General features: G+C 42.3%; 1 protein-coding gene across 2 annotated transcripts in view; it reads left to right on the forward strand.

Annotated features, from left to right (window-relative positions):
• Nucleotides 1-1,663: 1,663 nt before the first annotated feature.
• st6gal2a (ST6 beta-galactosamide alpha-2,6-sialyltranferase 2a) overlaps nucleotides 1,664-27,542 on the forward strand; it is a 37,927-nt gene continuing 12,048 nt past the window's right edge. For both annotated transcript variants that reach the window (XM_028433763.1, XM_028433764.1), the window contains exons 1-3: nucleotides 1,664-1,836; nucleotides 19,311-19,367; nucleotides 19,446-20,541. In XM_028433763.1, coding sequence (XP_028289564.1) covers nucleotides 19,536-20,541 — 1,006 coding nt within the window. In that variant the 5' untranslated portion in view covers nucleotides 1,664-1,836; nucleotides 19,311-19,367; nucleotides 19,446-19,535. The remainder of the gene's footprint in view (nucleotides 1,837-19,310; nucleotides 19,368-19,445; nucleotides 20,542-27,542) is intronic.

A 27,542-nucleotide genomic window follows, 5' to 3' on the forward strand; every position in this document is an offset into this window, starting at 1 on the left:
TTTTCAGTCACAGTCTCTGAGCACACCAGTGAGTTCATGTGAGTCATCTGCCTCCCCATTATTGAGCCTCTCTTTGAAGAGAACGGCTTGTGTGCAATGGACCCAGTGCCTCTGGCTGCATTATTTCAAGGCAACATATCCCTGATCCATATATATTGGGATCCTTTCACTGGTTAAACAGGATGTTTCCACAGTAAACAAACGTTGTCTAATGCAAGTTTACTTTCCAGTTGGTCTTATGGTTCACTGACAGCCAGCTAGATCTGTTTGTGCTGTGATTTATTATTCACTGGCACATTTGGCTGTGCAGCCGTAATTGCAGCATGCAGCCAACGCGCCTGCATCTGATGGAGCACAAATGAATAAATAAATCTAGATGGCGAGGCTATTTGAACGTTTGACATTTACTGATGAGGCAATTAAGAGAGCAGAACACAAATGCACAACCTGCATTCCACTGACTCATCGCAGCACTGCACAATGATCTCTCATATGCACAAATATTTATTCAGTATGCATAAAAAACATAATAATAAATACCTATACAGTATCTGTGAAAATAATCAATTTACCTCCAGCAAACATCTCTCCTAAAGTGTGTGTAATGATATGGAACTGTGTGGTTTAATTCCAAACCTATCTAACCTATCTAACCTCAGTCAATTGTTTTTAATTCCTAAAGCCCAACCACAAGTGAACATGTGATAAGCCACCTAAAAAGAGGTGCTGGGGGACAGACGCTGCAGACTGCTGGGTCAAAGTCAATGACAAGGTTTGGCACCTGTCCCTTTAAGGTCAGAACTCTGTATTATGTGATCTAATTTTAAGTACTGTCCAGATTTATGAAGCCTGAATGGAGATAATAACCAAATGATGCCTTCTGTAAACAGTATGTATACAATTGCACACATTTACATTATAGTATACAAATGTGTTGGATCAGTTTTTGTTAAATTGTAGCTTGAATCTCAGTTTTCTGGAATACCTTGGGTTAAAAGTTGAATCTCAAAACTTTACTATTGACCTTAATGGGCCTCTAAGCTCAGTGGTGAGGGGACTTGTTTTGACAGCTGCTGCTCCCGGGGTTAAGAAATGACCCGGGTCATCAATGTTTGCTTTTAAAACATGTTAGGTTCAGTTTTTCGAGGGTTGGTGATCACATGAAATGTTGATGAATCTAAATGAAACTCATCTTAGATTCAGTGTATTTCTGTGTGTGTGTGTGTGTTAAGTATACCACAGTAGTTTCCTCCTTTAGATAATAGCCCATGATCTGGGCACCAACATTAAACACACATTTAGCAGTAAATCTGTTTACATTTGATTTAATTATGTGTGACAATGAGAACAGTGAGTGCCACCTCACAGTAAGAAGCCTCTGGGTTTGATGGTGGGGATTATAGGTCATCACAGCACTTGCACTGTAGATGTAAACAGTGAATGTTGTAGTGATGCAGTTTGTTTATATCTCATAATCGGAAGTGATGCTCATTTTTGATATATTAGTAAACAAAATCCCGTTGGTAACATAAAAATATCCTTCCTTCCTTCCTTGCCTCCTTCTTTCCTTCCCTTTGAAAAAAAGTCATCCCCCTGGCTCCGCCCCTCAGAAATCGGATGTGGATGTGAGAAAAAAAGGCCAGCAACAATGTGACAGACAACACAGCCCCTCCGCTCCGCTCAGCGTACTACTGGCTGTCCACGGAGTGAACGGAGAGCAGCAGAGAGGCGAGCCAAACGGAGCCGCATGCTCGCTGTGCAACAAGGCGGACAGCAGCAAAAATGAACCGCCGGACAGGCACAGAAGCATCCACCGAGGACCGACACGGTGTTTAGGTAAGGAGGCTTTTGTTCGCTTTGCTGCAGGGTTACCATTCAGATCTGCATTCGCCGCCGCTGCTTCGGGGCGCTTTGTGCAGGACGCGGAGGGGAGGATGTGTGCATGCTCGATGTTTGGTCAAAACGAGCCAAATGTTTTTAGCGTTTGCATGAAAACATGCAGCTATAGGGACGCTTTGTCTTCGTCCACAGAGTCACCGCGGTCATTAGTGAAAGAGCAGCCCGTTTAATCACGGTTTAAAGATAAACACGACATGCATTATTAACGGATGCAGCGATTTCCCAGCAGCGTAAGACGCTCGGAGTCTGAAGTTCATTCAGACCTCAGAGTGAAGCCAGGCCTGCACTCTGCTCCACAACTTGAGGAGAAGATGCAGAGGTCCATTGTCCTCATGGCGCTCTGTTGTTGGTATTAAACCTGATGAACGTGGAGTACAGAACAAGAAACCAAAGCTTCACAGGAGACGGATGCATACACAGCACAAAGTGTGTGTGTAGGTGGATTCCTGACCTGCTCATGTGACCATCAGTTTTAGCAGCAGCACCGTTATATTTGCTTTTTTTTTAAACATCACTACACTTCACATCCAGCGCTGCTCTGCTTCACAGTCTTTGTTTGCCTCACTTTAATTAGTAACAGGCAGATAGCATCTTTTCTGTTTTTACACACAAGTGCTGAGATCCCCAGCCGCTTCACGACTGATGATTGAGAGCCGTCAGTGCAATAAAACAACTCACAAGTGTCCAGAGCGGAACGTCTTCTCTTTTTTGTGTGAGGATGTTTGAAGTGCTGCAACAGGGAAAGTTTATCACGCCGAACTGCCGAGACTTATCTTCTAAATGTCACAGAAACGCGTGATTGCATCACCTTCAAAAGCAGTGATGGAGTTTGGGTGTAGACTCATTACAATAAGAATACTCAGACATTCACACTTCCCTGTAGTCCACTGGAATCAAAGGCAGTTCTTTGTGTTGTCCTCCCTGTGCAGCACAAACAGAACAGGACAGAACAGGGAAGGAAATTCAGAGCGTCTCTTCAGGTTATGGTGACATTGCGTCAGGAAAAAAGTGTCGTTTTTATTTGTGTGCAGCCGCAGAATAATTATGTTGTTTTTCTGAGAGGTTGAGACAAGGACAAAAGTTGAATCTAGTGGACAGTGTTTGTTCGTTGTGTAAAGACGATGCACATTATATAAAACCCAAGCTAAATTATTCATGTTTTCTTTCTGAAGACATTTCTTTAACAATACATTATGTATGTGCTAATGGATAGATGGTAAATGGAAATACTTGTGGTGTGAAAGGGTTATGACTCTCACACAACTTCTGCATTAGCGCTTTCACACTCACTCTCTCTCACACACACACACACTATCTAATTACTGCTACACACCACGCTGGCTGGCACCTCTTTGTCTCTGCAGCTGGATGTTTATTGTCTCCAATGGGGCGCCCTACCTCTGCGTGTGCAGACAGAATACAGGTGTGCTGCTCTCTCTGCTACATGCAGACAATATTCCACTTGTATTCTACCACTGTGCGGGCGAGTCTGGAGCCAGGAGTTTTTTTTTTATTATTCACCAAAATAATCAATGCTCACCAAAATGTTGCTTGGCAGGTTGATAGGTTGCAGTATTATAACATCGATACCATGGATCTTCCAGAAATAGAAGGAAAATAAAAGCCCGGCTCCAGAGAATTTCTTTGAGCTCATCATCAGACTGTAGCATGGCTGTGCTTTGCATGTGTACATCTACCAATTATAGCTAGGTGGTGCTCAGTTAGCATTGTGTATATAAGCGTGCCAAGACAGATGAGGACAGTGAATGGCTGCGAGTCATGGTTTTTATAAGTATTTGTGTGTGTGTGTTTACCATGCTCCTGGTGGTATCTCATGCCGACTTCAGTCTTCAGTGCATGTTACAATCTCAGTGGTGCTTGGGCCTGTGCCATCACTGTTTCCCCTCTGTGGTTTCAGTAGGCTGCTCTGCTTTGTATTTAACGCTTACTGACTTTTCAGCTATGCATATCTAAACTGCTGCTGATTGCCTTAATACCAAGGGCTACAAATGTGTCTCTGTGTTGGTTGAATTCTCATGATCCTTCTCAACAAAGACACTAAAGGTTTTCACTCATGCATGGCTCCACCACCTGGGACAGGAAGGCTCAGCGACAGCCATCAGTTATAGAATGAGTGCTGGAGGACACCTGTGTGAAACCATCATAGCCAGACAACCATCAAAACCCAGTCACCACCTTCATAGTGAATGAAGAGTATGCTCCACAGCAGGGGTCTCAAAGTCAACTTACCCGGGGGGCCGCTGGGGGTATAGTCTGGGTGAGGCTGGGCCGCATTAAGGCCGCATTAAAAAAAAAGGGTTTCAAATATTCCAAAAAAGTACAACTGGTCCAATCGTCTCAATCTTTATTAATAACAGGTCAGAATAGGGATGCAAATTATTGATTAATTCAATAATGGTTAGTTGAATGACCTTATCGATCGAATTGATAAGAGGTGATTTTCCTGGGCCTGAATTTCCCTCAGTTTCACTAAGACTAAAATCTAAACATTGTTTACTGAATAAACTGCATGTCATATTCCTTAATGAGTGATTTGCTGCACCATTGGGGATACAGTACAGACAATGACATTTATGTAGGCTAGTATAACAAAATCCATTGTGAATAGAAACTAAATAAAATATGTCCAGCTGCTTTAACATGAAAAGAAGTTGTTCACTGGCTCCTCACACAGACACATGTCAGGAGTCAGGCGTGTGCGCAGCTTGTTTACAGTTCAACTAGCATCCTGATTTAAAAAGAAAGAAAGAAACTCCAAGTACTTCATGTGACCTGCGTATTCACAGCGAGCACAAATGGAAATGCTGATTAACACGTGGCAGTCTCCTACTTTGATCCATTCTGGGACTATATTCTGACGGAGCACTGCTACATACGCACTGAGATCATGCCGCACCTGAAAACACACACCGTCAACATACCAGCATGGCTAGGCTGCTGAGAACTGTCCAACAGACAGCGCGTCGCTTGACTAAGTTTTCAATGCGCGCTCCCATTCCGCTGGTGCAGTACGCCCACATGTGTGTGCACACGCATGTGTGTGTGTGTCGGGGGGCGGAACTCCTCTGCAGCGGAGAAATGCGCGAGCATGCAGAGACAGAAACGACACGCCGAGCAGAACCGAGGCTGCCACTCCTCAAAAAAAATTCAAACTAAATATCAGAGAAATACTGACGGGGCAATTAATAATAAAAATCAAAGCACAGGACAAGCCTCAGCAAATAAGTGTGTGTGAGAAAAATGTGCGGGCCGCACTAACACTAAACTTTGATGTCAAGTGGGGGGCCACAAAATATCGGCTCGCGGGCCGCTACTTTGAGACCCCTGCTCCACAGGCTTTGTTGTTGCTCCTCACTGGAATAAAGACTGGCTGCTGCATCAAGAATCCTCCATTTTTTTACAGTCTGTTGTCTGTAGAAGGAAATCTGTGGCCTCCTCGTCGCTCTTTTAAAGTAACTCAAGTAACGTTGGTTACATACTGTGAGCTATAGAAATGTTTTCTAGTTGCGGTTTCATGATGTCAGATGTGAAAGGAAAAACATGTGACAGGAGTAAATGCCCTTTTTAGCAGGTTTACTGATAAATGTACATGATAAATTCAGTGTAAAAGAAATAAAAAGACCATCTAAACATCTGTTGCATTGTGGGAGGCCACAGTTACTCCCAGGTCACCTGACCCGGTAACCACACTAATGGGTGGTTACTGGGTCAGATCGGGGCGCAGCGTAGATTAGACAAAGTGTGTGTGCATCCGCACTCATACATTGTTCATTCAGCATCCAGAAATAAAGGTATAAAATGGTGACTAACCTTCATCTTAATTATTTCTAACTGCTTATTATTGTCAAGGATTTGCTGCCGATGCTGCTGGTTCACATCTCTATTTACATGACTATTAACATTATTTACAGCCAGTGTGTTCTTAACAAACCTGGATGACATGCAGCAGTGTAGTTGTACTCCAGGCCCATGTTTTCAGAACATAACAAAAACATTGTAGTATAATTCACACACTGTCCCTGAAAGAAAGGACATTCATATTATTCATCTTCTACGATGGTGAACATGAGGCTGAATACAGTGAGACAGCTCTGTATGTCCATGTTTAATCCGCAGTTTATGTGTTCCCTCAATACCTTTTACTGATTACTGTGAAATTGATATAGATGGCAGCACATGTGGACACACAGCTGCCGCCAGCCGAGAATAGGTAAACAAGGATAAATTGAAGCAATGATGAGATTATGTGAACGTGGGGATTTCCATTCAGGATGCAAACAAACATGTCAGTCATTAGGCTGAAAGACATATTGATTTTTTATTATTATTATTATTTATTTATTTATTTGGTCACCGTGAGGAATTTCTGTTTTAAAAATAGTGTGATAGAAATGCATAATTGCTGTCACTGGTGACCTAATAATGGAGTTAAACTTAGAGGTTGACTGCTCTCATTAGCATCAGATGAGAGGAAGTATAAGAGGGAGAGAGGAGAGAGCGACGAAGAGACATCAGATGCTGTAGAACATGATTCCCTGTAAGTTGTATTATTGAATTCCTGTGTTCATGTTGATTAAAGTGATACTGTACATGGCAAAAAACATAGAGCATGCAGTTATTTTAAAAAGAGTCCCAGCCCACTGTGTGTGTGTGTTTGATTGAGCTTGCGGCATTGGAGGAAAATAGAATCCAGGACTGAAAAAGGTAGAGGTTAAGCTTCAAGGATGTATTTCTTCTTCTCCATTATTCTGTAAAAGGATCCAGACTCTTTATCAGTCAAAGACAGATGTGCAGCAGATGAAGTGCTGAAGCGCTCTTTAGTGTTGCAGCTCTGCATCTTTGAAGCTGCTCAGAGCAGTCACATTGATTTGAATATAAGATGAGACCCCTGATTGTACAGCCTGACCTCAGCAGGGGGGGGAACGCAGCAGTGGATGGATGCTTAATGTCATTGAAATGAATGTGTTTACGTCAGACAGACATATCAAACAAAGGAATAAACCTTAACCAACAGCATATTGGATGTTAAAATGGCAAATTTAGACCATCTATGCCTTTTAGAAGGTGAAGCACTTATGTTTATTATGAAGTCGTTCTCTTCCTGCTGCATGGTTTATCTTGTGCATCCAACAGAGAAATGAAGAACATTTCTTTAATGAGATTATATATGGACAAGGGTGTGAACTGTGTCCATTCTGTTTGGTACTGAGCTAGTACTGCACCCATGATCAGTCATCACAGACTAAAACTTAAGCTTTAAATCCCTACAAAACTAGTCTGACTATGTTTTATTTGCTATTAAACAGATATTTTGACACCCTTGTCACTGTTGATCAGAATTCAGTGAATGAATGGCAGCGTTTGAGTCAACGTTCCAGCTTCTTTTTTAGTTAACGTTGATATAATTTTACTGTTGGCCGTGGCTGCAGGTCGAGTTTCATTTCATCTCTTCCGGACTGTAAATGCTGAGGTCCAGCACAGAGGAGTACAGTGGAGGGGACTGTATGGGGCAGGGCACTCTGGGAAGGTGGAGGTGTAATTTCAGATGCGTGCTAACTGACCAGACCAGCAGTTATCTGAGCCCAGCCTTCAAAGCACAGAGTGCTGGAGTCATCAAGACCAGCTGTGCCCCTCACTCCTGGCTGAGTGAGTGAGCACTCAGAGGACGGGGCCCTCCATCAGGAACATATGGACGTCCATGGTAATTCACAAGATTGTAAACTTCCTGAGAGGCGATGTTGTTCAGGCACAGTTTTTGTCTGTCTCTGTCCTCATGTCTTAAAAAAAAAAGAGACATGGATGTTAAAGCATCTTATTGTGGCATAGTGTTTACAGCTGTGCTGTGTAAGTCTCTTGACAGGCTGCTAATCTTAGTCCATGTTTAGAAAGAAATGTCCACAGTTCAGGCAGATTATAGGGAGGTTAAGCTGTCTGAAATGGCTGTTGAGCTGTAGATTAGTGGGCTTGTTCTCTGGACAGGTTTGTTTGTTTTTAATACCAAATGCTACCGGCTGTGTGTGAAATGCTGATACGAATAAATCCTGTCAACATCTTTTCTGTACGTCTTAACCTGTGGGCCTTTGCCTTCTTGTTTTTGGCCTTTGGACTATCAATAGTTTACTAAACCTCACTTCTGTTTTGTGATCATGAAGAAGACTGCACTTTCATAAATCCATTTCAAACAGAACAAAGGTCACTGATAGTACAAGCAGCATTGTGTCCTTTCAGCCTTCCACATGAAGGCGACTGGACATCGAGAGGAGCGTTAAGTGAACTTTCTTTACTTTTTCACATCAATCGCCTGCCTGCTGTGGGCGTCGGCGCTCCCAGCTGTATTTATGGACCATAATGTGAGGTGTAGAGCTGCTTTTCCTTCATAGGACCTTGCTGTTGGCAGGCTGTATTCAAGAGAACTCTGTGCACCGTGAAAGCCTGTCATAAAGTACTGCTGCCCTCTGTGATTTATCAGAAGAGGATGTGCTCAGAAGGTTGCAATGACTCAACTCTTCCCAGCCCCGTATTTTAACCAATGTCCTTTCTTCTTAAAGCAGAGATTAAACTAAACATTAGTGTCATTTCCTTTTTTGTGACTATGACTTGTCGAGGGTTTTGAGTATGCTGTTATTACACTTTTACATGCGCCGCCTGTTAGGACATCGAGCGGCCGGCCGACGTCTGACAGATGATGACTTTCTCCTGTCCGTAACTCACTTTGAATGAGTCAGAGTCTTGTTTTCTCTGAAGAGCTGTGTCAGTAATGTGGTAATTACAAACAACACGTACACTTCTCACGGTGCGCTGTTTGAACAGGGCTAATTGGCAGTGCACTGACCTTGTCTTTGTGATTTCTTTTTTGCTTTCTGCAGAATAAAGGCTACTGCATATATAGGGGACTCCATAGTTGAGGTGAGAATTTTCACAACAGATGGACAGTGACAGGTGTGTGTGTGTGAGAGACTTCCGCCTCCCTGCACCTCTTGGCCATTATTGGACGTAGTTGCTTCTTCAGAGGAAGATTAATGAGTTTCTAAGCATGCCTTTGCAAAAATAGACATTTTTGCCCTGCTGATACAATCAGTGCCGTAGTTGAAGGAGGATAGAAGGGACAGGACAGACCTAATCTCCCTCAGTGGGATCAGTCTTTAATGGAGTTAGTGCTTTCTGTTCTGACCTTGCTGGACCTGATATTACAGCAGTATGAAGCCATCCCTCCTGAGTCTGATCCTGTTACCTCCAAGTGGCAGTTGGGATGAAAGAGCTTTTTTTTTATCATGAATTAAAATCAACATAATTTAATTTATTTTTTGTTGCTCGTCTTTGAATGTATCACATAGAGAAGCTGACATCTCAACTTTTTTATATATTTACAAATGTTTCCTGTCCTACCATGGAGCCAAGAAGTATGGAGTTACTTCTGAGACTGTATGAAACTGTTGTCACGGAAGATGTTATGAAATTTTAAACCGTCAAATTAGCAGTGATGTTATGCTACAGTAAGTACTATGCATTGGCCGTGTATGTCTGGATCTTTGCAATAGTTTTCCTAACATATTTTCACACTTTTTGAGAGCGTAATTTATTTTTTCTACATATACATGAAGATAATTCCGTCATCATCACTGCTGTCTGTTTTTGTCCTTGCATAGCTGATCCATTCTGCAGTAGGTCATTAATGGACATGTGAACTAGTGTACTGTAACTAATCGATCATTATTGATTTAATCTAATGATTATGCTTTTGATGGATGAAGGTAATCGGCTTGTCAGAAGTAGCAGCAGAATTGAGACCCAGTTTAGCTCTTTTATGTTTTACTTAGTTCAGTTCCAAGAAGACAAAGGAAAGCAGCAAGTATTTGTTTCCAAGCAGCTGAAATGGGAGAATTTTTAATACATTGGCTGCACAAATGACAGCTGCATCATCAGAAGTGTTGATGATTGACTTCTTATTATTTTAGTTCTTTGTTCAGTCTTCTTGTGTGCTGTTCTGTGTGTCTTGTCAAGGCTCAGAAAAAGAGCTGCCATTTAGAGATTTGAATGGAAAAGGACTTTTTATAATTCTCATGTTTAAAGCTTTGCCATCACACGTGTGGAGAGTAACACCCGTGCTGACATGCATTACATAGCGAGTCCCTGCAAGCAGTAGTCAGGCAAAGCTATACCTGGCTTTTTGAATTGTCTCCATTTCGCCCCCCAGAATAACCTGAAATCCAAATCCTCCTGTAGGTATTTGTGCTGTACTTCAGTTTTCACAGCTTATCTGTACCTAGCTGTGCATTTGTATGAGTGCAGTCATGCGATCGCATGCTCCAGTGTGTGTGATTGGCAGGCAGTTAGATGGCTGGAATGAGCTCCATCGCCTGCAGTGTGTTCTCGCCTCCACATGCTAGGTGCCAGTGGTGAGGAGCAGGCCGATCTGCTGCTGCTGCTGCTGCTGCTGCTGGTAGTAAGTCACATTTACACAGGAAGATATTGGCAGGCAGAGCGGTAGTACAGTATCTGCACACACATTTGTTCACACGAACAGAGATGCAGCAGCAGATGCAATATTAATTCTGTTCTTCTTTGCGTGGGTACAGTATAACATTAAACTGACTGACTTTAGAGCAAACACGTATAGACATAAACACAGTCAGTGGAGTGATGTCTCTGCATGCACAGCAACTAGGCTGAATGTAGGTCATGGAAGAAGGCAGATGTGGGGGAAGGAGGGAAGGTGAGTAGTAGAAGTGGAAGTGAAGGGAGGAGGAAGCCTTTCATTATGTCATCATGTTGGAGCAGTGGCAGGATTATGTAGGTTTGAACCCTGGAATTATGAGCTTTAGCCTTGGAAGTAAAGAGTAATAATTCTTCCTTCATCCTGACTGTGTGTACACAAAGACAGTATACATCATCTGCCAAGCTTGTTCCTCTCTAACACTCTTTGGCTTGACCAGAAAGCAATTAGCAAGAATGAAAGATAAAACAGAGAAAATTGGGAGTTCTACGTCTCTGCTTTGACACTGTCTTCATGTGTATTGGCTTTCAGTCTGACTGTTTTTTACCAGCTGCACTTTGAAGATGTGATAAAGAGCAGTGGAGAGTTCAAACACTGCCTCTGTAATTACACAGGGAGAAGTCTGCTGTCCCACATGCTAATAACCTCATTGCCTCTGGAGGCTAAAGCAGCGTGGACCTATAGCAGGGCGTCCATAAAGCAGGGATGCAGTTCATTGAGATTGTGCATGTGACTTCAACTGACTTCTCATATCTTTGTCTGTAGTGCCTCATTTTGTTCTGCATGTGTAGATTGGAAAGGAAAGTACAGGCTGTGTTGGAAACTGTTCCTATAGCCAGAAATGGTCCAAGATCAATAGCTGTAGAAGTGCTTCTGCGTTAATGACAATCACAACTGGAATTACAGATGGAAGAAATGATTTTTCAGTCAGCACTTCCGTCATCAGATATGGTGCTCATTTTACATGGCCACTGAATTCCCACTGTCATGATGTCAGCATTTGATGAGCACTGTTGATAAAGCAGCTAATTTCAATCTGTTTGATCTCTGGCTCTGAAAAGCTGTTTAACTGGTGAGATTTTAAACCGTGTAGCTGTTTCGTGGCGTTATACCTTACTGTGTTTTTCAGGGATTAAAATCTATAATCCCACTCAGGGCACACAGCAGGTTTACATCTTCCCGTTACAATGATTTATTTATGTATTCAAACCTGGTTCAGAAAGTTACTCAGCTCATCTGAAGGGGAGTGAAGCTTGAACTCTGAAATGTAGATCAGTGTGTGGAATTACAGGATTCTCATCTTTGTACATGTTTGTTAAAATCAAACATGCTTTAAGTGTCAAAAAATCAGGGTGGATATAGATTATCCCTGCCAGAGTAAACCTCAGGCTTCAAATTGAATGCTCAATGTCCAACAGTTTCTTTTCCTTTTGCTGCTTCAGGCACAGCATGCCTGCAAAACTGTAAATCGACATGTGCTACCTATTGTATAAGGGTTAATTGAGGGACTACATAACAGACAGTATGAAAATAAAAAGATTTTCTTTCCATGCAAGCTTCTGTAGAGCTGCAGATGAAGTAGAGATGGAAAGGAGCTCGCGTGTCCTCTCTAAAGCCCTCTGTGCTGCCTGATGCTGTGGGAGTGGACGTCGTAAACAATGTGCGAGAAAACATTAAAACATTAGTGAGGCAGTAGGGCCAAGACCCAGCTGGCTGGCACTCCAGTGGTCATTCACCAAGAGCCTCAGCTACCGTTGTGCTTATTGTTTGATTCTTTGAACCTTTTTCATCATGATTGACAAGAGGTCAGAATTATAGAAAAACTCTTTTGTTTTTTATGTTAGACAGAGGGCAAAGTGGAGACATGTGGACACATTGACTCCCAGTCCTGTGGTGTTATAATCTGAGTAAACCTACTAACCTTAGTACATTTCTTTGTGTAACTACAGGATTTATTTGACGTAATGTGAGACACAGCAGTGAAAGGCCAGTCCACACAGCCTCTGACTGTCCACAGTGCCTGTCTGATCTCTCTCCAAAACAGCACACACACACAAAGTCAAACTCTGTGACAGGTTGTCATTTATTTCGATTGGAGAATCCAAACAGCAGCATGGTAGTTTGATGGTCAAATTGTCTTTTTCAGCACTTTTCAGGCTCGACCCTCTCTCCCCCTTTCCACTATTTCAGCAGTGGAAAATGTTAGGGTGGGGGTGGGGAGCAAATTGTAGATTGTCAGACCATCTGACAAGCACTTCAGCTCAGGCACCCGGGTGGTGCATCATTTCTTAGAACTAACTCATAGGACATGCTGTCCGAACATATCAGAAAACTTAATGAGTTCACTGTAAGGTGGAGAAAAAGCTGCCTATCTTGCCTCGGTAAAAATCACCCACTACACTGTCGAATGAATGTGAATGTTGGATTGTTGTTATGGAAAGTCGCACAGAAACAATCTGCCGTTTAGGAGCTCATGCAGTTCTCATAGAACATAAATCCAGCTTAGACCATGCTTGGGTCCAATGTTCTAACTGTGTTAACCCAAAAAACACTCATGTTCATAAATAACTCCGGGTCCCAGTAGTGGAGGTGCATACACCCACCAGGCACCCACTTCTGTTTCAGACTTCTGCCTGTTTCTAACAGCGTCCCTCATGTAATACCTCACTGGAAAATCTATTCTCTTCTCTATATGGAGCACAAGCTGTATTTGCATTCATACTGTGTTCTGCTCACATAATCCTGGGAGACATGAACTGGAGTTTCAGGCACGTAAATTCAGAAATCTGAAACTTCTCTGCTCATCACGGTTAAACCTTTATGCTGGTCCAAAGATGCTAAGCTACGTCCTGCTGCCTCTCCTAACCTCACAGTTTGTAGCTGCTGCTTGAGTTGCTGAAAGGTGAATATTAAAGGAAAACAGCTTTATTTTTTTTTTTACATGAGGAACAACTGCACTCTTGAGGGCTCAATATTTTATGAGGAACAAGCCCTTTGCTCTGTGTTTTATTTGAGAAAATGTGCACACTTCAGTTGGAATGTGATGTGCAGAATAGATGAGGAACATGCCCCTTTTTTTGTTCAAAATTTTACTCACATTTACAGTTTCATAGTAAGACTTGTGTCGACCTGCGATACCAGTTTTGAAGAGACGGTTCACCCCAAAATCAGTCTTTTGGTTGTGACACTATGGCAGCAAGCACACAGTAATGGCTTCCTCCTCAATTCGGCCCTAATGTCTGTCAGGGATGGATGCAGCCTGCCCTTCTGCAGTGATACGGTTGCCATAGAAGAAAGTAGTCTCTTTATTTGTGGTTTAATTACATTAAAATCAAATGTGTTATCTATAAGTGTTGCAAATCGTTTGATTTTGGGGTGAACTGTCCCTTTAAAGCCCAGATGAATCATACAGACCCACTCTTCATGAATTAATATTAGGTGGCCATTAAAAACATGCTCCTGTGAGCTTTTGTGGGATTTTTTTTTTTTAAACTTCATGCGGCTGTTACTCTCCTGTGCCAAAGTCAGAGCCTCTACAGAGAACTCCATTAGCTTATAGAAGTCATTTTTCAAGGTGGCTGTGATTAAAGTATTCATAACGCGGCCTCTCTGCACTGGTTCCTCAGCAGGGCGTAGTAAAGTGGATTTTCTGTGAGACGGTGTGCGCCTGAATTCCCTTGAGGCTTGTGCTTACCTGACAGTCAAATAGTGGCCGGAGTTCAGTACAGACAATATTACAGCAGGCTGCAGCAAGGTGTGCTGTGGATCAGGTTATGTTAACAAAAAAGAAATATACTTATAAATATGCAATCTATATTTTCTCAATTGTGGTTCAATCGTGGCAGTGTTTGGCACTAAAGAGAGAGAGAAGACCACGTTTAGAGGTGGTACTCAGACCCCAGCAGTCAACACATTTTCTCTTCAGGTCTCTGTCTCTTTCCACTCATTTTAAACAAAACCATTCCAGGTAAAAGCTACAGATTGATGCTGTAATGAACTATGAAATATAAACAAGCCTGCCTCAGATGATTTGCATGTTAGATTTAGTCAAACTAAGATCATATTCAAAAATGATGGCGGAAACACAAAGAGTCAATGTGTGAGTGAATGTGAGGCACGCTGCCTTGGATGTCATTGGCTGCTGTACGATGATTTGTGGAAATGATTGTTGTTAAAACTGTTGTAAAACAACAAGTGCTGAAGGCCAGCCGAGGTGCCTAATGATGCTGTCCAACCAACACAGTCAGTGATAATCATTGCTGCAGCTTTGCATGTGCAGGCCTACAGAGTAGTGGAGGAGATGCACCTATCGATCTGCAAACAAGTTATCCAGTCAGTAATGTATGCTTTCTCAAGGCTGAAAGGGGAAATAAGTCGTCTTCCTCAGCAGTTTCAGATTTAGAAAACAGAAGATGACAAGTGTCATCGTACGTGCAGCCTGACTGACAGCACGCTGAAGCATGTCCCTGTGCATACACACTGTTTTAGTCATTAATCTGCACAGAATTGTGTGCTTCTGGTCTCTGGAGTGAGCAGCCTGTTCAGACAAGCTGCTTCTGAAATGCCAATTCTGACACAACCATGCAGCCATTACTATACTATACCATCAAACTCACAAAAAGGCACCAATACACACACCACCAAGGTGACATGGCCACTGGCCTGCCGACACACGCCGCCAGCTGTGCTAAATCGCACAGAAAACGCCACAAACTGTATAAATATCAGCACACCTACTGGATGCAGCCATCACAGCCACATTACGTCACACAGCCGGTGGAATCATCCGTCTTTCTGTCCATCTTTTTCATTGTTTTTATGTTTCTGATTAGAAATCTACGAGAGTCCACTAAACTGGCAGCTGCAGCTGAGAGCATGAATGGCCTCTGATGAAATTATTACAAGTCACGGTGAAATGATTCAGTGAGATCTGCTCTGCTCAGACGTCAAATCTCAACTGTTTCCATGGAGATTAATTGAAGTTTGTGACCCTGTAATCTGTAATTTTCTGAATGGTTCTTGGAAGTACAGTGCTGTCGTCGTGGATAAATGTAAGATGCTTGTGGCTCTGGAGCTTCACTCAGTGTGTTATACTATGATATTTCCTTTTTATGCTTAATGCTTTAATTAATAATATTTTTTTTACAATATGCCAGTACAGGCTGAACATTAAAATGAAGGGATTATGGATTTGACAACAACTTTTAACAGCGGATTAACATTTTTCAGACCATAATTGAGAAAAAATTAAAGCTAAGCAAACTCTTTGATCTTTGTTTTGATAAATGACTCTTCATAGCTTTATGTTTGTACCTTTAATAACTGGCAGAGCTTGAGTTGCCCCACATTACTACATGCAGCAGCTACTACTGCCACATGCTGTATGTGTATAGCAGTAGCTGGTGATGCATGTACTCAGAGGTTATTTGTGACACTCAGCGTAACACGTTTGCTCTTAGTGTTTGCCTCGCATGCAGGTCATAAACCACATAATTATTCTCCTGGGGCCCAATCTATGTACCACAGCTCAATGTGCTGCCATTTCAAAAAAAAAATGAACAAAGCTGTTTTTAAAATGAGTAAACAGCACAATTTGTAACAATGGCTCAGAATCATGTGTTCAAACAAACTAGTAGTAGGCGATCCTTTTTTCTTTAAATCCTCCATAATCAGCATCAAATGCAAAATGCACTTAGGGACTAAAGCCATTTTTATATATGCCATCATTAGATCATTAATCAGAGGGATCAGTGTTGGAGCCAGCAGACAAGTCTGAGAGATGATCGGAGTATTACAAAGGAGAGAAATAAGAAGTTCTTAAAAGCAAATTTGTTTTGGTCTTCTCTGACCTTTTCTCTTTGATTGTTGCTGAGATATCATTTGACATCATATGTGAGACGTCAGTAGACAAAAAATCTGAGCTTTAATCTTTAACACTATGGATTTTATCTCCGCTCTCTTCTTACTTCTGTTTAGCACAGCAGCTTGTAACATACAGCTGCTGTGTAGCCGAAGTCCAGTATTACCCTTTCAGTACTAAATAAAGTAAACCGTTGAAACTCTGTAAAGTGCCTCAGAACTGTGCAGTGTCTTTGTGTTTCATGGTACTGATGGATAGTTCACTCAGCACGTTGAGTCAGTCTACTGCAGCAGTGAGGGTATCCCCATCATGTCCGGACATGCGGGAACTTTCTAGTCTTCTGGGAACACTGGCTCATTGTCATGTTTTGTGCGTCACTTGTGTGTTTGGTTGTGCTTTCCTATGCGTTATCAAGTTGGTGATGGTGTTTCCTTTAAGTTCAAAAGGCCAGCAAACCTGTAACCTTTTCCTCCCCACAAAAAGTTTTCCATCATGTGTTGGTGTATTTTTCTTTTTTCCTTTCATGAGATCCATTCTTCATATTCTATGCAGCTCCTTTGTCCGTCACAGTCTGCTGCCAGCTCATTTAGTCATCCTTTGCTGTCTGGCAATGTCTCTTGATTTTTTTTTTTCATGTTTCCCGTTTTGTTGTTTCTTTGTGTGTAGCCCTCACAAGACTAGCTCTGTGTTCCACCCCCGCCTTACCATCTGTGCCACACACTTATGTTGTTTCACTGCAGTTACTGAACCACACATCCTGATTGCTACCAGGTGAAGCAAAAAAAAAAAACACAAACCTCACACAAAGACACATACACGCTGCCACTACCGGCCTCGGGGTACCCAAGCAGACACACACACACACACAATCCACAGTGGGGTTCTATGGAGCAGTGGTGCATATAGATGACATTTTCTTGTTGATAACATTGCCACTGGGCGTCTGTGTGTTTTCCTGCTTGTTGTCGATGTTTTTGTGTGTGTCGGGCCTGCTGTTGTTATTTCCAGGTGTTAAACGAAACACTTTCCACTGAATAACGTTTGACCCCTGTATAGGAGACATGTCAGGACTGCTATACAGCAGATTACTGCCTGACACCATTTCCCAGCCAAGGCAGAGCTTGCTGTAATTTTTTAAAGATCTGATGTGTGTGTTTACACAGATGTGTGTGTGTGCATCAGTATTTTCTTCCACACACTGTCTCTGGCTCAGATCCTCCCTGCTGTTTCCCTCTTGGTTGACCAAGGTCAGGAGATGAGCTTTAGGTCTCTCTTGTGGCCTTGGGGCAGGCGGCCTGGATGTCTGGGTGCAAGGGCGGGGGCAACACCTGAGATCACTCATGCTGCACTCTGCAGGACCTGGCAGCTACAGAAACAGGAAGCTGTAATTAGGACTAGAGGAGGCTTAACACTCTGGAGCTTTCTTCTTTTGCCTCATTCTGCCAGTCTCTTTCTCTCTCTCTCTCTCATCTTCTTCTTCCTCTCTCTTCCTCTCTCTCTCTGGAGAAATGCTCCCACATTAAGAGACCAAAACTCATAATTACACGTGGTTGAGAGGATTGCAGTCCTCTGATGTGAGGCAATTTAATGCTTCATTTATTCACCTTCGCTGATGTGTATTTCACTCTGTAATCCATCAGCGAGCCTAATGTTTTGTACACTAGAGTATCATCAAGGCTGTAGCAAAAATAAGTCAGCCTGATAATGATAGTGATATTTTGTAATTATTGTGTTTTATGGCACGGCAATGAAATAAATAAAGGTGTCATATGGAAGTGTGCATTAGTCCAGGTTTTTAAGTAGAGAAGGAATCATTTTTAGTAGTGATGGTTGTGAAGAGGAAGATCAAAAGGAAAACTAATGTAGTCAAAAGTGAGGTGTTGTGTATCTTTGTCTTTGGAGAAATCATTTTTCTTTTTGAAACCAGGCAGTAATTCCTTCACCAGCTTTGCAGGGATCAAAAATATGAGCAGAATATAATGTTTCTGTTTCTGTTTTGACGCATCCATTTTTGGGAGTAAAAACTTTCCACTGATCTATTGGCTGCTATTTCCTATATTTGTATAAATGCATGCACAGTATACCAATGCAAGCAAACTTTAGCTGGGTAGCTACATGGCTAAAATAACAAAAACATATGGTTAGCATGAGCAGCGTGATGGTCTGCAGAAACAATGTGCACTGGAGTTTATTGTAAAGGGGAAAAAATGATGGGCTCACTGTTTATGTTGCAGTGAGTCAGTCACTTAATTAAGAAACCACCACAGGAAATCCTGAAGCAGCACCTGCTTAGCTGAGAGCCACATGTGCTGCAAACAGTGCTGATACCTCCAAGTCTGCTGGACATACGGTGCCAAGACTCTTATTTCCTCCTTCTCCAGATGTTCTTTTTCTGCATTTTGTTCTGTTATCAGAACAAAATGCAGACAATAGTCAATAGTCAATAGTAAAATATATGTAATACAATAGTATAAAGGTTTGTAAATGTCTTTAAAACAAGTTAGAATTAATTAATCAAATAATCGTCTTGGAAAGCTCAGGGATAAAAAAAAACTGAATCAGTAATGCTCTGATGTGAAGGACTGACTGAAGTTACAAACACCATTTGAACACATCATTCAGCTGACAGGGTCCAAAGTTGCTTGTTTAAACCTCACACTGACCGGTTTCTAAGGAAAACCTGAACTGTTTTTGTTTTCTTTCATTTTGAGGTTCCTGTGATTGCTCAAATGAATTTGATCCGTGATGTCTGATGCAACATTCAAGCTTTGATGAAGCAGTTCTTTTTAGCTTTGTAGCTGTGACGGAAGTGCTGAATATTACATGAAGAAAGCTGTAAATTTGATTCCAGTTAATAAATGGTCCAAGTCTTGAAAAATTCTCTTAGTTGTGTGTGTAAAGCAGCCAAGTCTCCCCTTTGCAGAAGGTGTTTTCCTGTGGTGTGTCTGTGCGAGCAGTGTGTTTTCATGCACACACACCCTCATCTATTCATGTACTCTCTTGACTCTGCTAATTAGTACCACCACTCTCTTTCAGGGTCCTGTTATATCCTCTCGGACACATGGGCAGGAAGAAATAGAAGCACAAGTTTAGGTGAGTGTTTCAAACCTCTGCTCCAGATTTTTTTTCTTCCTCTCTTGAGCTGTTGTAACTCTGAGCTTTCTTTTACAGGCCCTCCAGCTGACCTCTGGGCTGAGTCCTGGCCGTGGGGCTTTGTTGTTGGTGGGCCAGCTGAACAGGCGTGTATGTGAGTGAGAGGTAATGAAATCCAGTATGAGGCAGTGGCGGAAGCTGGTGCTGGTGGGAATGCTGGCCTGGGTTCTCCTCTTTCTTGCCCTCCTCTCATACTTCCTGGATGCTCGTGTAGATGAGCCGCTGACCTCTGCTGGCTCCTTACTCTCCCAGCACCCTGATACACGTCGTCTGGCCTCCATACAAGCTTCCCATCAACAGCACGCCATCCAGGGCTCCCGACCTGAACTGGCTTTGCCCTTAACAACAACGATTTCCAGAGTGAAACCAGAGCCAGGGACTTCCACCAGCTCCACCACCCCAGAGAGCAGCCTGGAGGTGAGCCACAGCCCAAACAGTGCTCCGTATGCCATATATGGCAGCCAGGAAGCCAGCCGCCAGGACTACCTGGACCCACAGAGCCTTGCTGCCTGGTCCTCCTTTGGCACAGAGAATGTGGGTTCTCACTCGGACCCCGCAGTGCAGAGCCGTGAGAGAACATCTCAGATGACAGAGTATCAGAACCATATCAGAGCAGCACGTTACCATGGTGGAGAGGAAGACGAAGATGTTGAGAGAGAAAATGAGGACGAAGAGCTGGGAGAAACAATGAGGACTACAGCAGAGAGGAGGCCTGGCGGTGACTCCTCTGATCTGGAGGAATACTACTTCTCCAAGTCAGCCTCTGTGGTGCAGCGGCTGTGGAGGGGCCGAGTGTCTGTCGGCATGCTAAGTCCACGCCTGCAGAGGGCCATGAAGGACTACATGAGTGCTAACAAACACCACGTTTCCTACAACGGCCACCGGAGGTCAGCCCAGAGTGCCAAGGAGCTGCTGTGTCAAATGAAGGATCAGGCCCGGCTGAGCACCGTGGATGGGTCGGAGCAGCCTTTCTCCTCTCTGGGCTGGGCTCGTCTCGTGCCATCTCTCCCCCTGGAGCAACTGCACAGAAAACAGGGCCAAAGCAGCTACAAGACCTGTGCAGTGGTCACCTCTGCTGGCGCCATCCTGCGCTCAGGACTGGGCAAAGAGATCGGTAAGTAGTGAAAGAATGACGCCATTTTAAAAACATACTGTATATTAAATGTCTTACTTGTGGCACAATGACATCATAAGGGTTGAATCAGAAGATATAACGTGACCTAATGGACTGGCCCACACCTTTTCTACATGTTTTGATCGATAGAACTGAGAGGTAGGAACTCCCAGGGCTGTTAGCAAAGAAACAAAACAAAGATCTGTATAACAGAAGATACAGGAAGGAAGAAATAATGAGGGCGCCCAAGCACAATGAGATCACAATCACTGTGAAAAGGGCAACCACTGAGCCCCTTTTACATCATATAGAGGGGGAAACTGATGTTTTCCATTTCCCCTGACGGTGCTGACAGAAATACCACAAAGGTTGAAACCATTTTCCTAATCACTGAAGTTATGTATCTTCACCTGTGCTGGGCCATGCACTTATCAATCACTTACTGAAGATGCTCACTACATTTCATTACAAAGTAGATTCAGATTCAGACACAGTCATAAAATATCAAACAGTCACTAGATTCTTTATCTGAGAACCTGTGTTCTGTTGGGGTCGGGGTGTTGAGGAGGAGGAGGCGGAAGCACCGCAGATGGTGAAGTAGGCTGGCTTCTTTCTACCCTGATATATTTGATCGCTTTTTCCCATCCATTACTGTGCACTAGAGAAAACCACATCAAACATAGCAGAAAGCCACGTGTGTGGGGCATGTCTCCTTTAAGAAACTGATCTGACAGTTGGGAGGCTGAAGCAGAAACAGTTAACACAGAATATGTGGACCAGCAGTTGGTAGGACACTCTATTCAAATATGTATGCGTGGATGCGGCAGAATGTATTTATGTTTCGGGAGGACGTAGTCAAGGCGGGGGGCAGTTGTTGTCAAGGTGGCCGCCCTAGCTATAAGCGTTGCGGGAGACCCTGCTGTAGCTCTACCTGAATAGTAAAGCTACAATAAGATTAGGTCTGTGCCTTCAGCCTCAGATGAACATACATGAATAGGTTACTAAACTGTTCATACCAACAGTGCGCTGCTTTGTCCGTAGTCTTCCTTTTTGTATGTTGAATATTTGAGTTTGAAGTTGTCTTTCAGTGATTAGCATTAGGCCAGGTTTTGTGTGGCATTTGCTGATTAACTTGTCAAGCTGATTGTGTGCAGAGTTGAGTGTGTGCCTAGTAGGCTATATGTTTTTGCATTCAAATGTGTGTGTGTGTGCTGGTTTAGAGACTTTTGGCAGCTCCTCAGTAAGTGGGGAGAGTGTGAACTCAGTGACAGATGGCACACTAGGAAAAAAAGCAGAACCCCCTCTGGTAACCAGTCAGGCTTATTCACATCACATATAGCTCCCATGCATTTTTCTGTTCAGAGCAGTCACTAGAATTAATAAGCAGGCCATTATTGTTCGGGGTTTCTTTAACATTTGCAGTGACAGGTTTATACAGACGCAGAAAGAGAAACAGACAACATAATTTTTACTGAACGTCAGGTAGTGCAGGTAATGCAAAGCTGCACTGTGGTCACACACTTATCAGGCTGTCAGTGAGGACATCAATGCTCCTACTGAAGCCAGGATTATACTGCACTGAGGACATGCACCAGTTATTTATGTCCAGCTCTGTGCTCCATACATGGACAGTACATAGTCCTCTATAAGAATGTATAGTTCATGCATACAACACACACCACATCTGTTTCTTGGTTTATTAATAGAAAGTCGTACAGAACTGCACATCCAGCCTCTCCTTAGAGTCAGTGGGTGTAACAAGTGTCATTGTTCAGCCTCTGATGAGGGTGTTGTGTATTGTGAGGGTGTATGCCACACTGATGTAGAAAGCCTACGTGGACCAGGTTTTTATCACTATAAAATAGTTAGTATGGGCAATTGCACAATTATTGTCCATCTGTCGTGCAGATCCCAGCAGATCCCTGAACATTTGCCAGCAGAATTCTGATATGTGATGTAAAAAGTGTCATCTGGTGGACTACAAATAGTACTTACACATTTTCACATGCTCCTTTCGGTCTTCTTTGCTAAATTCCAGACTTCTGGAGGTACTTACACAAGCAGAATACAGACAGAAAAAGAGAAATTAGGCACAAGTAGGAGAAATGCTTCCACAGACAATAGTAGACTGCTAAGTTTAGTAGCAAAACACCCAGAAGCCAAGTAGACTCAAGTTTTTTTTTTCCTAAAAGTAGCACAGATCGATCGTTTTCATCTTTCTACTCTAACAGACTAGTTGGATCTTAGCTGTATTTTATTTTCAAAGAAATATGAAGAATATTGGAGCAAAAACAAAAAAGTCCGTCTTTAGTTTTTAGGTGCTTTGTTTATGTATCATCATCTCCTGTGTTTGTTTTCAGTTTAGGGCCAATGATGGGACCCGTATGCACCAAAGGGTGTGAATCCACTGTTAATTTTCTCCGTCTCATACACACACAGGCTTCTGTGTCAATATGAGAACACGAAAAGTCGAATGTTATTCATGAGTGTCTTTTCTCTGAGTTCTATTGTTGAACAGCAGCAGAGTTTTGGTTCCGTGTGTCATCATCCTTAAAATGATTTTCCTTGACATGACTTAGCGACCTGATGAATGGGACAAATATCACAAAGCCGAGTAATTATTGAACGTCCTCACACTGTTGGAAAATCTCAACCTTGTTACATTAATTCTCAGGCTGAGCATCAACAGGAAATCAAACCGCATTGATCTTTTTCGGCTTATTTCTTCTCGGTCTGATGTCTTTTCCAAAGGGCTGCACTGTATCCAATCCCGCATTGAGCAGCTGTGAATGGTGACTGATTGCCTTAAAATAAATATGACTCCGTCTCCCTGGCCTCAGCAGGTTGGCTGACATTTAGATTGTCAGGTTTTGCGGTGGATGCAGCACAGAGCAGGTGTAGTTGAAGTCTGGAACTGTGATGATGTGTGGCTGCCATCATGTGGTGAACAGGGTGAACTGTATCTCCACCACAACATACAGGATGCAGAACATAAACACACTGTGGTTCAGTTCCAGGCAGCAGTACATACTGTCTTTAAACAGATATCACTCTAACGAGTGTTCCCATTTTCTGCATATTTTTTATGGATTGTTTCGATCAAATCAATTAATCAATTTTTTCCACCTGGTCTTTGTCCTGCTAATATCATAGAGTGTGATTTGGCGCCCTCCTCTGGTGGCGATTCATGCAGACACTGCTGTTGTTTTCTCTGGACTCATTTTGACTACATAACAATTTCGGCTCACAGCTTGTAAAGTACTTACAAACATTTCTAAGCTGTTACATTATTATCTGTTGACCTGTTGGAGTGAACGAAATGTCAAAAACTAGTCTTTGAATTAACTTGATCTGTTAACTCCACATCCTCAAGTATATTTAATTCATGATGTGAATAGAAAAGCAGCAGATGCAGTTCCTCAGGCTGAAAGGATTCCAAGAATGATTTGAATAATCAATCAACATTTTTCTAATTTCTCTTATTATTTATAATTGGTTAAACAATATACAAAGTGTCTCACAGTGAATAACACAATTACCATTTGGAAGAGAAATTAAAAAATATAAGAACTATGTGACCTGAATATATGGGATATGCTGGCAAAAACTTTTAGGTAAAGTAACACTAAAGTAATCTTGTAACTACAGTATTTCCAGTAATGGGCAGAATAGCAGTGTGTCTGTGCTGCAGTCAACCCCATCAACTCAAAAAGCCCCTGCTCCTTGTTTAAATTAGCTGACGAATCTCTTTTTCACTCTGGTTTTTGTCTGTAGTGTGAAAGCATCCCTGTCAAATAATACCCAACTGAACACACTCATTTTTCCATATTTCCATGCAATAGAATACACTACAATACAAACACCACTCAGTCTGTGTTTTAATAAAGTAATCCTTGCACACGGCATCCATTCTGCCTCAGTGTTTACTAAGCTGCATTGTGGTAGCACTCTACAGAGTGTCACTGGTGTAGAACAAGGGAAAAACAGCGAGGCCTGCCAGCTCCTCTAATCAGCTGCATTTTACTGGGTGTTTGAAACCCCTCTATATGGTTCCAGCATGAAGCAGGTATAGGATTCCTGCACACATTTTCCAGGTGGTGGTGAATGTGTGTTACAAACAAAACACAATTCTCTCTCACAACAAAGACCTGAGCCATTCTGTATCCTAATTACAGCCAGCACGGCCTCGTCTGTTGGTGTCAGAGGTAACTCAGTTTTATAAGATCATCTGAACAACAACCACGAGGCGTCATTCCAGGTCACAACAAATACAGGTATCTGCTACCCAGACGTGTATTATTGTACAACATTCCTTACCTCAAATGATCTTTATATTACACCGCAATGACCACCTTTCCAGGTTTCTGCTATAGGTCTGGCTTTAAAGACATGATGTAATTGGCAAACTGGGCCAATTTAAAACTGATGAGCAGGGCTGTCGGCAGTATAGGAGATCCATCACTCATCACATTTTCTGTTGGCGTGTTTAAGCCTCTAACAGTGCCCAAAGAGCTATAGTACCTTACACCTCAGTCACAAGAGAGCTGATTACAAACTGTAAAATCTATTCATAATGTAACAGGATGAACTTATTGCATGTCAAACAGGAACAAACAGCATCAGCAGAGAAACTGTGGGCTCAGGTTTAATCTCACAGGCACTGATAAATGGATGCTTTAGCATTGAACTGAATAAATAAAACCTCCTGTGATATAGTATGAATGGAAATGCTGTAGGTTCATCACTGGGTGTCATGAGCTTCTCATACTTTATGCCGTGGTTTTGATGAGTTCTTAGTTTTTACTTTCAGCCATTAATAATAACGAGGGAAGCCGATCCCTGCTGGCACCGGACAGGAGCCCCAGAAAGTGTTGATGTACTCAATCACATGCAAAGTTATATAAGAAACAATCATACATCTGGGAAGTATTTGACAGTCTTAACCATTTTCCTCGCAGATCAAAGCTAGAACCTGATTTTTCTGATTAAAAACAATCTGCAGCCTGTAAAGGCAGCAGAGAGCAGTCAAGTCAGGCACGATGAAAGATCAGTAGCTGCAGGAAAGAAGAAAAAAATATTCATAGAAATTCTTTGTGACAAAAAAATCTGTATAGAAGACACTTCAGCTGCTTTTGTAGTATCAGTAATAACGATTGTGTTCTGACTATTGTTGATTTAATTCTGTTCAAGTTCTTCACTTGATGAACTCACGTATATCATAACAAAAGGTTTTTTCTGCATCAAGGACTTTTGAGCTTGAAGGCAATTCATCACCATTGAATAACCAGTGTTCCACGTCCATTTTTAGTAATAAAAGTGAAAATACATAGATTTATTTCATAATGCTTCAAAAGAGCTTGATGCCATTACAGCTTGCTCTCTGCACCAAGTCGTTCCTCTGTATCATCTTCTAGTTTAACAAAAACTCTCTTGTGTAGAAACTAAGAAAAGTGTTTTTTTAAACCCAGCAGAGTGCAGAGGGAGGAAATGCAGAAGGCTGGAGGAACTAGAGGAGTGATAGAAGTATTTAGTGAATCGATGGTCCATACAGGCCACCAAGGGATTGAAGCCAATGGCTAATAAATTATTAATTAATTTTTCCTGTTAATTATTTATATATAATCTATATTAATATCATTGCCAAATGATTACATTTTAAATTACATCCCAGCATCCATCTGTGTTTATTTCTGACACTGCGATGTACGCTGTGAATGGTGCTTGGTACCCACTGATTGTGCTTCCAGCAGCCAGCGATTGTTGATTGGCATCAAGGTTCAGAGTGAAGTAGCCATGGCAGTAATACACAGCATTAAGCTGCCCACCAACCAGCTCTTTCTGCACTGCTTCCATTACATTATTACTTATCTCCCTCTCTCTGTATCCCTCTTACAGTGCAACGTCCCTCCTGAAAAAGAGCCATAAAAATACAAACATTTGAACTTTTTTGTTTCAGTTTCCCCAAACAAACAATAGAATCCTGTGTTGATGTAAACAAAATAGAAAAACAGATAAAATAAATAATCTATATATGCAAAAACAAGCCATTATAACTTAGAAGTATTTCAAAAAGACAATAAAGCAACGGATAAGCAGTTAAAAACTCAAAACAGTCTTCTAAAGAAGGTGTAACTAGTTCACTAGTAACTAGTACTTTCAAGGACATCTAAAAGTCTTAAATTCCTCCCTGTGGTCGATCTCTGATGGATCGGGACGTGTTTACAGTACTGTTTTGGAGTGTGAGGTCAGGTGGCCAAGCTCAAGTGTTTGCAGTGAGTACTTCTTTTGTAAGTTCCAGTTGAGTGGTGGCAGTGATGAAGGAGTATCGGATTGAGAGCTGAAGGATCATCCATTCTGGTGTCAGTTCAGCGCAGGAGGAGAATAGCTGAAAGTGAAGGATCGATTTGTACAACCATCCGTCAAGCTGAGCATTTCATGTTGGTGTGGACTGTGAAGGATGGAAAGGGATGTAGTACAGTAATCAAATGCATGAGCATGACTCCTTGTCCCTGTACAGCAAAGCTCTGTGAGCCTGTTTGATACCGCTAGTAATAATCACTCTCTGCAGTTAACATGTTGCTTTATTGGCTGCCACACACATTGCTATTGTGCTGGCACATTGATCTGGTTCTCAATTATAAGATGGACCTGAGTGAACCCATCAAGACCACAACAAGCTCCAAAAGATGTGCTCTGTAATTATTTGAAAGGGCCACACGCCTACAACTGCAGTCCAACACATGGTTACATGATGGATTAGATAATAGTGGTTGGACTCAACACCTACAAAACAAAGAAACTAATTTCAGAAAACATGAGGCTATTCACTCTATTCTCCCTCAGCGTCAATAGTGACTATTGAGATGGTAAAACCTTGGAATTCCTGGGCATCATCTGCTGACCTCTTCCAGGCTGAAAACACTACAGCAATCAATAAGACACGGCAGCGGCTACACGTCCTGAGTACTCAGAGTGCTACTAAGAGATTAAAAAGCAGTTCT

The sequence above is a fragment of the Parambassis ranga genome, chromosome 21 (assembly GCF_900634625.1).
Source record: "Parambassis ranga chromosome 21, fParRan2.1, whole genome shotgun sequence".
Taxonomy (NCBI): domain Eukaryota; kingdom Metazoa; phylum Chordata; class Actinopteri; family Ambassidae; genus Parambassis; species Parambassis ranga.